Consider the following 15,204-nt stretch of genomic DNA (forward strand, 5'->3'; position numbering starts at 1 on the left):
GTATCTTTTGGCTGCACGAGTTCGAGCTGCTCGCTAGGAGAAGTGGTGGCCACGGGACTTGCTATCATCATGTGGATCAACCTGTAAAGCGCCGCAGTCTGAGCCGTTATCGCTATCGTGGGAGCTCGGGTGGATCGGCAGCACCGCCAAAGGCGTAATGATAGTTAATGAGAGGCCATTGTAGGTCGACCATATCTTCATGTTCTCCGCATCCTCCTTACTGGTAAAGAAGGAAAAGAAAAGAACAAATGAGCCGGCTAGGAAAGGTCTTAAATAGGTATTTTCTAGAGAAGGAATAGGCCTTTTGGGTTCTAAAATGGGGATTCAAATAGCTATTACCTCCCTTAGCGAAAACCTTTACAGCGAGTCTTAAGATGCTAATGCCATTTAGACCTTAGAAAGTACCACGCCAACGAACATTCAGAGGCTAAGCGGCTCTGGGCAGTCAAGTGCCTTGGTATCACACCAGAACCAGTAACTAAAGCCTAAGCACAGCTTACTCTTCAATTTCGATAGATGCCAAAGCGAAGCCAATTACCGCGAAATAGGGAATTACCTAACCTTGAGAAAGGGGAAGGGCAGAAAATGCTGGACGAGCTCACCACTTGATATGGTGACCCTAGTACCTAATCGAACCATAGAATCGCGGCCCCATCAACCAGTTCTTTCGGGCGAAGTCTTCCATTTTGTGTCCTAGAAATATCTACAAAGGCTTTTCCTAATAGCCGGTGTATTTGCTTTGTAAGAATCTAGGTATTGTACCACGCTACTAAACATTCAGGGATTGTACTGTAAATCCGGACGTGTGTTCCTTCCCTGTCCTCATCCAGAAACTCCAAGTCCCCAACTTCAACCCGAACGAAAGAAAAGAGAAAAGAAGAAGAATCCAAGTCAAGCACAAATCGCACGCACCGACCAACAGAAACAACCGCCACCACCCGTCAGCCCCCCACCCATCTCTACTGCATCGTCAGACACACTGTGTCGAGGTTATGCGACGGCGGGGTATTAGCAGGATACGGCGTGGCCTTGAGCGAGACGGGCACGCCGCTGCTCGTCTCGGGCGTCTGGTTGGACACGTTCCACCGCAGGTCCCACAACCCCGGAATAGCGGCAGAAGGGAACGCGCAGTACAGCGACATGTGCACGAGCCCGCTGTCCTCGACGACGCGGAAGCTGCGCGCGTCGAGCTTGAACCCGCCCGTCCGCACGTCGTCGGGCACGCGCGCCCCGTCGGCTACGAACCCCACTGCGTGCTGCTGCGCCGACGCTAAGCGCCCGCCGACGAATAGTGTGGCCTTGTTGAATGGCGGTGCTTGTGCGGCGCTGTTGGTGACGCGCGCCGCCCGGTTCGGCGCCGCCGAGAAGCTGTAGCCCTTGTCGACGGCTCCTTTAGTGCGCGGGACGATGGTGACTGTGTGTGTGGTTGGTTTAAAAGATAGGCGTTGATCAGGACGGGCTGTGCTGTTTGGGCTCACTCACAGGAAACAGGCACGAGGTTGTCCAGGGTGTTAGCTGTAGCGAGGTCAGTGGACACTGCGGCTCCTAAGTATTGTCACGATGGCACCAGTCAGATATGCGAACTTTTCGTTGGTGCGTGTATGTAGTCGGCCGAGAGAATGAAACTCACCGTCGGCGTAAAACACCGGAAGCCCAGGTATGCCGTTCCCCCAGGCGTGCAAGTCAAATTCTTGTCCAAGCTGGCCCGGCCCGGTCTGGCGACCAATGTTGGCTGCGTGGGAGCCGCCGAAAAGAGCGAGGAATGTGGAGAGCGAGACGATGTGATTGATGCCCATTTTGAGATTGGTCGGTGCTCTTCTTGCTAGGGGTCTGAAAGATGAAAGATTGTGAGAGGTCTGGACTCGGCGTTGGATGATGGTCTTCAGGTTACGTCCATCCTCTCTGCCTCTTATGTTGGACGAGGCCCGGACCTCAAGTAGTAATTCTAGCTATCAGGGCTAGTAAGGAGCACCACCTCGACGACGTGTAGAAACACCAGTGCGGACAGCGTGATGCGGGGTTGGGACGGGGTAATCCACTCGAGCAGGTGTTTTGGGATAATGTTTATATGATTTAATATATTTTGGCGGGTGGTGTCGTGACCTGTTGCGCGGCCGCCATTGGTCAACACCCGCCTGTAGGACCAAATCCCTCGGCCCAGGGCCAGCCCGGACGGGTCTCTGCGAACCCTGGGAAGCTATTAATGAATGGGCCCGGGGAGGGGGGGGTGATATCATGCTCTGCTATTACGGCCAGGAAGCTGAGCGGCAAGGCGCGAGCCGGCAGCCTTGCAAGGAAGCCAAGGACCTCCGGAGCTCCGCGCTGCTTTCAGCTCCGTGTCGTCCACACTTGCCGCGCCGCACTCGTACTCAGCCGTGTCGCCCCCAAAGTCTTTCTACTTTATCTTCTCTACGACCCAGCTTGAGTCAAGTCATGTACGGATATTTCTTGCGATTTGTTATAGCGACGCAGGGCCTGCGTGCCGCGCCAACAGCCTGCTGGACCCTAGTGGTTCGTACATCAAGGACAGTGTAAACAGAAGCTGAGGCGCCAGCGGCGGCTGTGTTGGGAGTGAACCCTGCCCGGTGTCTAGCGTTATATTTTCATCTTCTATATGCACGCATCCTTTGTTTTCGCTCCCTCTCCATTCCAAATGCACCCAAACCTTTTATGATTCCCTTACCACCCTTCTCGTATTCACGGTTTCCCCCTACACCAACTGGTAAAGCCCAAATGAACAAAAAGAGGATATAATAAAGAAGATGATGATACTGTCACTCAAGCCATTTGCCCCCCAAAAGCTCTCTTCTCCATATCTCTTGACGAGTGCCTCACACTCCCGTGTCAGTCTGGATGATACCCTTATCCTTTGCGAATGCCTTCCAAGCGTCGCAGTTCTTGCCCACCGCATCCGAGTCGCCCGGCTTGAAGATGTCGGCCCTGTTCTCCAGGAATGTCAGCGCCATGCCGCGGTTGACGTGCCAGGCGATGTGGCAGTGCAGGAGCCAGGCGCCGGGGTTGTCGGCCTTGAAGGCGATGACGAGGTGGCCGGACCCGTTCAGCAGGGCGACGTCGCGCCGCGGCGGGTTGACCGTGTTGGGAACGAAGGTCGAGGGGTCGAACTTCGTCGTGTTGCTCTGGTCGACGATCCAGAAGTCGTGGCCGTGCAGGTGGATCGGGTGGTCCTGTTGTAGGGTTGCATATACGAGTCAGTCAAAGATGCCACGAATTAATAGACCAGATTGATAAGAGATGGGTATTGGTTTGCACTTACCCCGCCTGAGTCGGTTTGGATCAGCACGAATTGTATCTTGTCTACCCCATTGACCTCGAGGACCTGTTGCTCATCAGGAAAGGTCACGTTTCCCGGGCCTGCCAGCTGAAGAAGAGCTGCAAGATTCATGTCATGTCAGCGGTTCTGCTTCCAAACCAGTCATGCTTCTTTTGCTTGGTGATGGAAACTTACTTGGGTTCTCCCAGTGGGACAAGAAATGAATCCCGTCCTTGATTTCCCAGTTTATGACGGGGTTGGGGTTGTTGAAGTCTTGATTGAAGTTGATAGTCTGGTCGAACGTCAAGTTGCCGGTGATGTTGAGATTGATCGCAACGAACGGCTCCAGGTTTGTCATGGGCATGTCGGTGCAATCTACGTCGAACGCTGGCGGGGTTGCCTCGGGCGGATCCGCCGTGCCATTGACCCCAGGGGCATTGTATCGCACGATAGCCCTTACATCTATGAAGGTAGCTGCACGCTGGCCGCAATTGGTTTGAACATTGGCGCGAAGCCAGAAATTTCCAGGTGTCTGGTTGGCTGTGATGATGACATCGTACCGCTGTCCAATTCCAATGTTCAAGATTTTCGTCTTGAAAGGCTTGATGGGGACAAAGTCGGCCGCAATGACTTCCATCTCATGCCCATCGAGTGCGACCTTGAAGTGTTGGTCCATGGCCGTGTTGATCAACCGGATCCGGTGACTCTCATTGGGCTGGAAGACGAATTCGAAGCGCTTGCCGGTTTGGACATTCGTAGTTTGGTCTATGAAGATGTTTGTGCCGTTAATGAGCCCGTTGTCTATATTTTCGCCGCCGTTGACGGCCGCGTCGCTTTCTAGGGACTCGGCAGTCTTGTGAGTCCAGTCCGAGAGCATGAGAGTTCCAAGATCGTTCTTGTATGCCGACGAGGCCGGGCCTGCAATAACGATTGGGCCAAACAGGCCATCCCTGTGTCATAATCATGTCAGTTCCGAGTGTCTGGTGCCCGGCACCTTTAGTGTGGCCGACTCACCATGCTTGAAGCCCATAGTGCCCATGATACCACGACGTTCCATACTGGGTTGCGGTCCACTTATAGGTCATGCTGGTTTTGCCTCCTGGAATGGGGCATTGGGTGATGGATACGGCGCCGTCCTGAGTGTTAGTATCCTTTTGTCGGACGCCATGAAAATGGATGCTTGTCCCGGCATCCTCCAGCTCGTTGATGACAGTCACCGCTACCCAGACACACGTTAGCTCAGTTCGAACGCGTAAACAGCTCCCGAATTCTTCTGGGTATACTGACTGACGGTATCGCCCCAGTTGGCGAAGATTGTGGGCCCAGGAACTTGCCCGTTGATGGCAAGCACTGTCCGGTTGATGCCGTCCGGGGCCATGGTGATGTTTGTTATGTGGAATGTGTACTCCTGGTGCCCGCCAACGCTCGGCCAGCTGTCGTAGTAGTTTGTGTTGAGGTCAAAGGTTCCGTCCCAGCAAGTCGGGTTGGCCAACGAGTCGAATGTGCAGGCCCGCTTCTCAACCAGTGGCGGAGACGGAGCTGCGAGGACAACGGGGGCCACGAGGCCCAGCGCCCCGATGGCCGAGGACAAATACATGACTTCTGGCAAAGGGTAATGGCGGGCGAGGATACTCAGCTACACAGAGAAACGATAGAAATATTGAGCGTGGAGATGGAAGAGAAGTGAATCGTTGTGGAACAGCTTGAGAAGACAGTGAAGATGCCCAAGAAACAACATCTTGACTGAGGTGCCACAGAGTCATTATATACTAGTCAACCAGCGACACTGCTGAAGCATCCATTGTATCCTTTGGGCAGGTCAGTGCCTGCCTCACCTGTTTGAACTGCTTGAGGTATGGTCGTGCATGGGGGCGCTTGGTCAGCCACCGCGCCGCGATGCACTTGCCAGGCTCCCTGTAAGCTGCAACACGCGGCCGAGGTGAGAGCCAGAGATATTGCGACGCAAGAATCCGCAAATGGACATATCAATCGCGTCGAAACCGCAGCAGGGCGAATTCTCTGGGTTGATGTGGCTCATTCCCCCTAACCTGACGGCGTCGACATCCGAAGACCGAGCTGGAATAGCTCTCAGATCAGCTGCGGGCATGCACGGTTATTTTCGGCCCCCAGAAGGCTTCTAGAAGCACAGCACAGCGCAGCGCCGCAGTCGCATGAAGGGGGTGGCCGGGTTGCTGACACAATGCCCCGGTGGATCCTAGATCAGTCCAAAAGCTGGGATGAGAAACACAAAGAATCCCACGCGTGATTGAGGACGCGAATCAGCGTCGCGTAAAGTCCCCATTCCGTCGATCGCAACCCCAGGCCCATCGCACTTGACACCTCCCTGCCCACCATGCACAATTCATGCACTGAGCACTCACCTTAGCCCTGCTGCCAGGGGGAAACGTGCCAGGCAGGGTACCGGGTTTTGGAAGTCAGTGAACTCACCGAATTCATCATGATCGACGTCACGTTCCCACGTTTGAACGTCCACTGCCTCCGCGAAGGCAGCTGAAGTGTGAGGTCCTGCATGAACACCTCCTTACGCAGAGCTCGATTGTGCGATCTGTTTGGCCTGCGCCGCCGCCTTGCCGAAGTGACACGTCGGACGCGCCGGGGCGCGCAGTCGCTGCACAACATAAGAATCTCAAAAAGAAGGGTGAGCAACAAAGATTCAGTTTGGCCCAGTTTTAATTAGCCGATCAAATTGTCTGTGTCGGAGCCTACTTGTTCCCACTTCACCTCGACAGAAAAGGGCAGGCGCGACCATGTGTTCCGGAAGCGAAATCTCATCGTCTATGACTCGGAATGTTGCAGCTTCTTTTCGGACCCCATCATAGCTAAATAGCCTTGACGTAATTAAAATAAATGAAAAACGAACTCGAAGCAGTCACAATAGTCGTCGCGGCCATTCCAACACCACCGCCGAGGTGTGCGATTCCTGTGCAGCCTGAAGCGCCAAAACCTGCCGCTTCTCGAAGAAATAATAGAAGGGAATAACACCACCCTGGTACCCAGGTAATCATTGAATCCCTCTCATATGCTGTAGGGCAGGCGTGTCACACCTTAGCACCGGACTTCCATATTAATGAAGTAAGCGAGTCTTGCTCATTTCGAATCCCAGAGGGCCGTGCGGCACGGCTAGGCAAGTACCTAATTCACTGACACCAACCGGGGCAGTTCATGCAAGCGGGTATGGATGCCACGACTGATGGGCGATCAATTTTCGTTCCAGGCTGATTTCGCAGATCCTTTGTTTCTCGTGTTACCGAGTTTCCTTCCAGAACGTTTCCGCAGCAGGCGTAGTGCGATATGCAATTAGGTAACAATATCCCATATCGAACCGCCCATGTTTTCATAGGTTGCCTGGTCCCGATTTCCTGGTTGGTGGTTGTGGTATGAAATTTGGCAAGGGGTCAATCATGCAAACTGAGCCCCAGCCTCGAGGTGACTTGGCTCGACGGGTTTTAAAGCCGCGTACTCTTACCAAGTCTGGATCAAAGTGCCTCGAGGGAACTCGGCGGGCGATTTGATCGATTCTGAGATATTTGGGCTAGCCAGTCCAAGCACCCAAGGTTTTCCGCGGTGTTGATGAGTTGGTGAAGACATGGACGCATTTCACTGCAATGGAAGGTTTCCAAACACCGATCTGGTGGGAGCGTATTGCATGTGTAAATTCCGAAAAAATATCATGAGCGTTCATTTACATCTACATAGACGGCTCATAAAACTAGATATTTGGAGGTGCATGATGGTCCATGATATAGTCAACATCACAGCTAGAAGAAAAAATTGTAATTAAATGCCACATAATCCGGAGACGAAACTCAAGCTCACCAAAATCCGTTTTCGGACGTTGGGCTGAGCTCTCGCCGCTTTGGGGCTGAGCTGCCTGAAGGCCCTGTTTCCGGCCCTCGGCTAGAAATAGGTCAAGGACATGTTCAGGGTTAAAGCGTTGTATCATTATCAGTTCATGGATTCGAGTTCTGCACGAAACCTCGGTGAACCGTAGGAATACGCGAGATATTTTCAAGTGTGACGCCGGTTGGATATCTATCTGAGCATCGGATATATACATTTCGCAAACTTATGCGCTCATACCACTGGGAGCTGAGATACCACCATTTTTCTTCACCGAGACGTATAGGTTAGCATTTCCCGGAGACATCGCGAAATAGAGCTCCCTCCTCATTGCCAGTCCAGATAGGAGTAACGTACCAGGTCCGGGGTCTCTGATGACGAACGACTCGCGCAGCCAGCCGGTAAGAGTCGTCATCTCATTCCCCGCATCAAACTTCACGGTGCGAATCTCGCCAATAAAGGTCTCCATCTGGACTTCAACGTCTGAGGCCATGGTAACCGTCTCATATTTCGGCGTCATGCGATTGACGTTTAAGGTGTCCCAGTCGTCGCGGTAGATGGTCTAGAGCGAAGAGCCGGTATCGTGTGAGATCTGGCATGAATGAAGACGTCGTCTTGGCTGCCGGCGGCGGCAGGAAGGCGGAATTGGGGCCAGAACTGCCTTGGGTCAGCCGGCTGAAAAATCAAGACGAAGAGGAATGTCGGGAGGGTGTGACCTGAAGCCTACTTACCAGGTACATGTACTAGGAGTCACCGACACCAGGGCCGTAAACAGCAGACTGGGCCATCTGTGTCGAGGGGTCACCCTATGGATGAATGGCTGCCCTCTATAGCCGTTGGCTTTGGCATCATCGCGCCACTCTTCCAAAGTACCACGCCCGACGTGGGGCCCGGGCCTATAGGCCCATACAACGATGTTGTGGATGGGGAAGGCGCCGCCGTTTTCGTAAAACTTGAGAATGGCCTCGATATTCTCCTTGTCATCCGGGCGGTCAACCATCTGACGGCGTAGCCGCTTGAGCTCCCGACCTTCCTAGGTATCTTGTTGTTGGTTGGAGTCATCTTGACTGCCGAGGCCATCGTGTTGAGCGAGGCCATCATGTTGAGCGAGCTGAAAGCCTCCCATATGGGTGTATGGCAGCCTGCCATTGCCATTGGCTTTGGCATCATTACGGAACTCTTCCGGAGTACCACGCCTGACGCAGGGCCCATAGACCCATACCATGATGTCGGCGGTAGGGAGGGCGCCGCCGTTTTCGTAGAACTTGAGAATGGCCTCAATGCTCTCCTTGTGCTCCGGGTGGTCAACTATCTCGAGGCATAGTAGGGCAAGGACCAGGCCTTCCCGGGTATCCTGTTGTTGATTGGAATTGTCTTGATTGTCCATGGCGTGGGCAAACGCGTGGGCAACCCCGTGGGCGAGCGGCTACGCGAGGAGGAGGGCGATGTCACGAATCCCTGTTCGTACTGGTTGGGAAGCAGGGCAGGGGTGGCTGGACCCGCCTCGGCTAGTCACGTTAAAGGAGGGGCTTGGACCCACAGTTGCTCTGTTCGGTGGAGAACAGAGCAGAAGGGCCCGCATTTGCTCTGCACGGTGGAGTACAGAGCAACAGTCTGGTTGGCTGCTCTGTAGCTCTGTCGGGGAGCAACAGAGCAACGGTTTGGTTGGCTGCTCTGTAGCTCTGTCGGAGAGCAACAGAGCAACGCTCTGTAGCTCTGTCAGAGAGCAACAGAGCAACGCTCCAATTGGCCCAGCTTAGATAGATATATACGATGACCGTGGCACCGGTCTTAGGTAGTTCTTGCTTGGTTCTTCAAGCAAGCAATACACATTCACTGCACTCATACACTTTGAGTGGCATTCCGATTTGACTGTATTACCCGCGCGATAGGAGCTTGCCCTTTGTTCTATCTTCATAATTACCAACCCCAGCATTCTGTGGAGCCCGTGCTCCCTTACAGACAGACGACCCTAACAGTCGAGTGGTTTGTAATAGGCGAGCGGGTGGGGGAGCGGGTTTATCTCAGCAAGCTCAGACCTCTTTTTCAGGCGTGGAAGGAGCCCTATCCTTTTACCCCTTACCCTAACCCCTAAATACATGGCTAACTAATTTTATCTAGAACCCGAACGTTTAGAATGAAGTCAAAGCTGGTGAATACAGTCATGTGCTTCTAAGCCCGGAACAAGCTATAAACCCGAGGTTTAAAGCGGTCCTTCGTGATCCTGACTTCCACAGCAAGCTTGGACTCTTCGCCATAGATGAGCTTCACATGATCAACGAATGGCGAGAGTTCTGGGAGGAATTTACACACATATACACATTGAGGGCGTCGATACTCAGACCAGTAGAGTGGCTCTTTTCTTTGCGTGTTCTGATTGGTTCAAATGTATATTTGTGGGTCTACCCCCTGCAACTCTAAAAAATCGGGGCCGCAGGCCCTCCACTGGGGCGTAGCCCCTCTTTGAGCCACGGTACTGGTCTGAGCTTGCTGAGATAAGAGCGGGAGCGGGTGGGGAAGGAGAGGAGGAAAGAATTGAGGGGTCCCGCCAAAATTATGTAAGCAGACTCGGCATCTAACAGACGTGGATAGGCTGAGCCGAGGTTGAGCAGGGAGGGAAGGATACCAAATGGTGGCCACGGGCGCTAACCAAAAAGTCGCTTGAGTTTGTCATAGGATACCAGAATATACCGTTTCATCATTCTATTGTGGATGTGAGTTCCGGCCTAAGCAGGCTGCGGGGCTAGAATAGCCATGATGAGGCCGAGTCTGGTTTCCAGGGCTGCTGCTCGGCCTGCTTGAGCTAGGAATTGGGGAAAAGTCGAAAGATTAAATCAAGTCCGGTAGCTAGCTTGGTAATTACCAAGGTTTGGGAAGATGACTTTCAGGTTCTTCCCAGGCCGTCAGAAAGAGAGAAAATTGGTTCGGTGAGTGAGCAACCTGCCGGCAAGCTTCTGGTTCTTGGTAGTTGTTCTATGGCGCTTCGGCGGTATCCTACTTGAGATACGGATTGTTACACCAATGACGCCCAGCCTGTGGCGCTAACTCCTGAAGCTATTCAAACATTACGCCCAAGATACCTAGGCACCCAGCCCCAGCATCTCTACGATTGCCCGGATATTCTTCCAGGCTCCAGGTAGGCCAAGTACTTCGGATGGCAGGGCTGATACTGCGGGCGGGCAAGGTACCCCTTTGTATCGAAGCCTTGCGAATATCTGGCACAATGAGGACTTCTGTCAAAGATAAGAGGCATTGTCATGTCTACGGCAGAACCTGTTGGCTGGCTTCCTAACCGAATGTCTCATGCCAGTTAAGAATCATTAATTGCTAATCGGCACTAATGGTCGTTATCGTCATATGGAAGGGACCGTTACTCTTCCCTCCAGTCTACCAGGCCAGGTACTTTTTTTTTTCCAAAACATGAGATTGTACAATCTACCTAGCCCACACCCGGTCGCGCCTGCAGTCGAATTTGAACTACCAATATGATTGGGCCGAGACTAGGCGCTTAAGGGAACCATTTGTGCCCTTTCAAGTAGCTCCCAAATCTTTCCCGCCTCGACCTCCGCTTCCTTCACACTCACCAACCTTCTTTTTCGCGCCAGCCTTTTACCCGTCCAGATCTCTTGAAGCAACTACAAACTACGGCATATCAATCGGCTAACTGTCTTCATTATAGCAAGACTTTCGAATGAGAACAAAATGACAGTCAAAGATATGTGCATATGCCCCCAGCCAAAGCATTCAGCCCGACGTCCAATTCTCTCCTTCCCCAAGCCGTTCATCCTCGCCCTCCCCGTACTTTCCGCACCTGAGTTTGTTTTTGGTCCTCCCAAAGAAACGCGATCACAGAGGAAGAAGCACACGGCCAATTGTACTTCAATTTGCAGCCGAGGCTCAAAATTCCCCAAATCTTGACTCGGAATGGTCTTGCCCCGAATTCGATCGCGTCGTGGTCGCCTGCACCTGCCTTATCTAGCACCTACACCTTACTTTCACCTATCTCGACCCACTTACCCTCTGCCTGAAAATATCATCTCGCACCTTCCCTCTCAGCCGCTCTTCCTCACAGCACGAACCTTCTTGCCCCGCTAGCAAGCTTTTCATTCCACGCGTTCTCTTCGAATTTCCTGGCCTCCTCCTTCCACAACTTTTCCACTTTTCATCACTCAGGTCGCACTTCTGTTGTTTGAGAAGCCCATTTTATTGGCGAAATTGAACACTTACTCTGTTGCCGAACTACTAGCCATGTCTTCCCCCAAGTCGGATAAGTCTGCGACCAACTCTCAGGCTCGTCCAGAGTCGGAGAATGGTAAGGGCAGCTTCCAGTGGCCCGATGCGGACAACGCGGAAACCAATTTCCATTGGCCTGAGGCGGAGACTGTTATGAGCAACCATGAATCTAGCCCAATCTCGGAGAAATTTGTCATTAGAAACGATCCTGCTGACGCAGAGCCAGAGAAAATCGTCACCAACAACGGCCTTGCCCCCAAGTCGGAAGCTTCTGCCACCAACCGCCAGGCCACGCCTGAGTCGGAGAAGGAGGTCATCCCTGACGGTGATGACACTGCCAATCATGCTGCTACCCCCGGCGAAGAATCGGGCAGCGCTGCCACTGGCACTTCTATGATAACCCGCGAAGATATTTCCAGTGATACCATTTGGTCCCAGGCTGAGCTTGAGCCTATTACAGAGGCATCTAGCGTAGCTAGCGACGAGAATGAGCCGGATACCCAGGCGGACCCTGTTGTTGTCAAGTTTGTGTCGTATCACATTGACAGCGACCTGGAGGTGAAGGTCCGTGGTCCAGAGGGCGTCATCGTTTACAAGGTCCATTCGGCTTTGATCGCAGCTGCCTCGTCTGTCTGGCGCAAGATGATTTACGGTGGTGATCACACCCGACCGCAGACAAGCAAATGGATCATTGAGATGCTTGACTCGAACGACGACGCCTATGGGCTCGATGTTTTGTTCGCTGTCATTCATTACAAGTTCCACGACATTCCCCATCGTCCGGATGTTCATCAGCTCTATAGTATTGCTCTGATCGTTGAAAAGTACGAATGTGTTCATATGCTTATCCCCTACATGAGCAAATGGGTCAAAGGCCTCGACCAGCATGTCATGAGTAGAGGAGAATTTCGAGGCGATTACGATGAGACCCTATTTCTTTGTTGGGTCATCGGCGAAGGTCGTTGGTTCTCCCGCCTAGTCTCAACGGCGGCGAACAATTCGACCATTGACGCCGAGGGAAACATGATCAACGGCAAAGGACAGCCCTGGGCGGCTCAGCGCCTACCTTCGGCAATCATTGGTTAGTCTTGTGGTACTTAACTTTCATCCCCTTCTAGACTAACTATTTGTGGTTTTCAGATCTTGTTCGTGAGCATCGTCAAAAGATGCTGACTACCCTTGTCGATGCGATCCGTATCCCATACGAGCAGCTCATGGATGGCAACCTTCAGACCTTGCCGTACTGCCAAAGCGCCAAGGGGGGAGAAGCTGTGAAGAATCAGTGCATCATGCAACAATTCGGATCGCTTGCCCGAGAACTCAAGCGTACAGGCATGATTCCTTTTGTGGATCCGGCGGAGTACACTGGAAGTGTGACCGAATTGGCAACGAAGGTGCAGGACATTACGGTCATGCACTTCAAGTTGCCAGGAGCGCTTCCGCACACCGATACACACGCCCTTTGCGGTATCAATCACCACAACGCTGCCCGTGATGCCATTCATGCACCCACCGAGTTGAGTGGCCACGTCGTTCGCCAGCTCAAGGTGCGATCTCACAAGTCGGGTGCTTTCACTGAGGAGTTGTTTCAGGGCCTCAATGACTTGGAGAAAAATGACCCTGCTCTTAGAGAGATGGAGGATTTGCGTCTCGACCGCATTCACTACCAGCAGCACGGTTTCGAGTCAACCGGTTGAGCCGAGTGTACCAATGGCGGAGATGTGATTGTCAAGTTTGAGGACGACGTCAAGAGTGAGGCAGACGTCAAGCTTGAGGAGGAGGACGTCTAACTTGAGGAAGTCGTCATCAAGCTTGAGATATCCGATTAATTTCTTGTAGAAGACTTGTGCGGTCATTAGGGCTAGCACTAGACATATAATTAGACCCAAGTGTTGCGTTCATGAGATTTCTGAGCTGTGGCAACTGATTCTGGAGCAGATCTGTATTGACGTGGAATTGACTTGTCGAGTTAGGGGTTTATCATGTGGGAGACACAACACTCTGCATGTGAGAGATTCATGGTGGGCATCATACTCGGGTAGCCAGTTAGGTAGCTAAAATATACTCAGTGCAAACGCGTTTCTCCTGTCTGTCACATGCGACGCGATACCCAACTATTAATCATGCATTATTCTCTTTCCAGACTTTTTGTTGCTTACATGTCACCATGTTCCACTTCGTCGCTACCCTGGGGAACATTGCTGTTTCTGAGACCGCCAGAGACCGGTAGGCCCAATTCGGCGGTTACCTCGGCGTCCATCAATCGTCATGGAGGCGGACAAGGCACAGATGACGCCGTGGCATCCCATATGCCCTCGACACAAAGCTTGTGTGCAACGGTACATGATTGATTGAGCTGTAAGCAGCCGATGGGTAGGTGCTTTGTGATCCCTGCCTTAAATACACGGGAAGATGCATGGCAAGGAAATCACGGCTGCGCCGCGGCCTCAAGACTGAGACAGCACCTCTGTTACCATACATGGCCTACGGGCCTGAGTCTCAGTCACCGTCCCCGCTTTCGAGTTTCATTTATTAACACCCCCAAGTCTATGGCCGAGAACCCAGAATGCTCTAACCAGCACAGCATCACCAGACAGTCCTGATTTTGATCAGCAGCCCAGACTTCACCAACCGCCGCCGCCGATAGCCTTGCTCTCTCAGAAGCGCAAACAAAATCATGAACTACCAAGCGAGAAACTGTCGCATTCTGACCACATTTCCAACCGAAGGACTTGGGTCGCCTCTCGTCACCAGCACCATTTGCAACTCCCCCGTCCGGTACGAGTCCGGGAGGCTGCCGGCGTCGACCCAGCTCAACCGGTGGTTTTGCTGCCACTGCGCAGATGGCGGCTATGAGGACCCCGTGGGCATGGTGCACTGCGACGGGCCCGGCGACCCGTTCGGCGAGTGCTGGAAGCCCAGCTGCCGCCACCTCAAGTGCGCAAACTGCGCCCTGGGACCCACGCATAGCAAGGCCGACATCGTCCGCACCGTCGGCGGCCTGCACGCCTCGGCCGCCTTCATCGACCCCGTGTTCTGGGAGTGCGGCCAGTGCGGCGAGTGGGCCCGCAACGCCTTCCACGCGAGGTGCGCCCTCAGCGGCATCGGCATCGCCGCCACGCCCTGCGCCAACACTACCTGCTTCCTGCAGTGGCAGGGCGGCCAGCACGCCGTGCTGGCCGCGGATAGCGTCGTCATGAACGCCCACGGCGAGCGCCTCGGCACCGCCGACCAGAGCGTCGCGGCCGCCGGCGGCCCGTGGCACTGGCAGCGGCGCGCCCTGGCAGACCCCGACTGCGCTCTGCTTCGGAACCTCCGGCACGCTGATCGCCGCTCGACGGCCAGCATGCGCACGCGCGATGGGCCGCGCGTCTGGAGAGACGGCGAGCTCGTGCCGCGCTTCCCGTACCGCCCGCCGCCGCCGCCGCCGCCGCCGCAGTCCAACTCTATCAAGGACGAGGCCGCCGCTGCCGGATGGCACGAGTATGAATGCGCGTACCTCGCGGGAATACCGCTGCAGCCGAGGGAGGGGCGCCACGACGGCGGTCCCGGCCCCTCTGCAAGCAGCAGAAACCAGGATTCGGCGATGAGTCCGGCCCCTCCTCCTCCGAGGTCGTTCTTTTCGGGCTGGAACGATGTGCAGATGTGACGAATGGGTTTGTGTAGGAGTAAGAGCTGCTTTTTTAGAATCTGAAGAATTTGCATTGATTAGAGGAAGTTCATCGGCTCACGATGGCTGCGATGGTGCAGCTATGAATGCACAAGCGGGTTGGTGATGCAAAGATATGGTCGGGTTGAAATGATTCCATGTCTGTCTACCCGTACGGAATACACCTCTA

General features: G+C 53.7%; 5 protein-coding genes across 5 annotated transcripts; 2 read left to right on the forward strand and 3 right to left on the reverse strand.

Annotated features, from left to right (window-relative positions):
• Positions 1–959: 959 nt before the first annotated feature.
• Positions 960–2,028, reverse strand: B0T26DRAFT_805004 (uncharacterized protein; the record flags this gene model as incomplete). Its single annotated transcript, XM_060447143.1, has 3 exons — positions 1,631–2,028; positions 1,483–1,515; positions 960–1,414 (listed from the first exon to the last, which is right to left on the reverse strand). Exons 1-3 carry the CDS (start codon positions 1,794–1,796, stop codon positions 960–962), a joined length of 654 nt encoding a protein of 217 aa, XP_060292550.1. The 5' UTR covers positions 1,797–2,028.
• An 803-nt stretch (positions 2,029–2,831) lies between these two features.
• Positions 2,832–4,868, reverse strand: B0T26DRAFT_654151 (putative extracellular dihydrogeodin oxidase/laccase; the record flags this gene model as incomplete). Its single annotated transcript, XM_060438519.1, has 5 exons — positions 2,832–3,185; positions 3,275–3,390; positions 3,467–4,221; positions 4,286–4,490; positions 4,559–4,868. 5 exons carry the CDS (start codon positions 4,866–4,868, stop codon positions 2,832–2,834), a joined length of 1,740 nt encoding a protein of 579 aa, XP_060292551.1.
• Positions 4,869–7,001: 2,133 nt separating this feature from the next.
• On the reverse strand, positions 7,002–8,519 carry B0T26DRAFT_678695 (uncharacterized protein; the record flags this gene model as incomplete). The annotated part of the gene is made up of 7 exons (XM_060440261.1): positions 7,002–7,050; positions 7,109–7,189; positions 7,373–7,400; positions 7,490–7,694; positions 7,864–7,875; positions 7,938–8,165; positions 8,355–8,519. 7 exons carry the CDS (start codon positions 8,517–8,519, stop codon positions 7,002–7,004), a joined length of 768 nt encoding a protein of 255 aa, XP_060292552.1.
• A 2,238-nt stretch (positions 8,520–10,757) lies between these two features.
• B0T26DRAFT_785122 (uncharacterized protein) lies at positions 10,758–13,391 on the forward strand. Its single transcript, XM_060446766.1, has 3 exons — positions 10,758–10,847; positions 11,376–12,446; positions 12,506–13,391. The coding sequence occupies exons 1-3, from the start codon at positions 10,835–10,837 to the stop codon at positions 13,060–13,062; spliced, it is 1,641 nt and encodes a 546-aa protein (XP_060292553.1). The 5' UTR covers positions 10,758–10,834; the 3' UTR covers positions 13,063–13,391.
• Positions 13,392–14,042: 651 nt separating this feature from the next.
• On the forward strand, positions 14,043–15,014 carry B0T26DRAFT_754487 (uncharacterized protein; the record flags this gene model as incomplete). Its single annotated transcript, XM_060445828.1, has 1 exon — positions 14,043–15,014. One exon carries the CDS (start codon positions 14,043–14,045, stop codon positions 15,012–15,014), a length of 972 nt encoding a protein of 323 aa, XP_060292554.1.
• Positions 15,015–15,204: the final 190 nt, after the last annotated feature.

This window comes from Lasiosphaeria miniovina (genome assembly GCF_030549165.1).
Source record: "Lasiosphaeria miniovina strain SMH2392-1A chromosome Unknown B0T26scaffold_6, whole genome shotgun sequence".
Taxonomy (NCBI): domain Eukaryota; kingdom Fungi; phylum Ascomycota; class Sordariomycetes; order Sordariales; family Lasiosphaeriaceae; genus Lasiosphaeria; species Lasiosphaeria miniovina.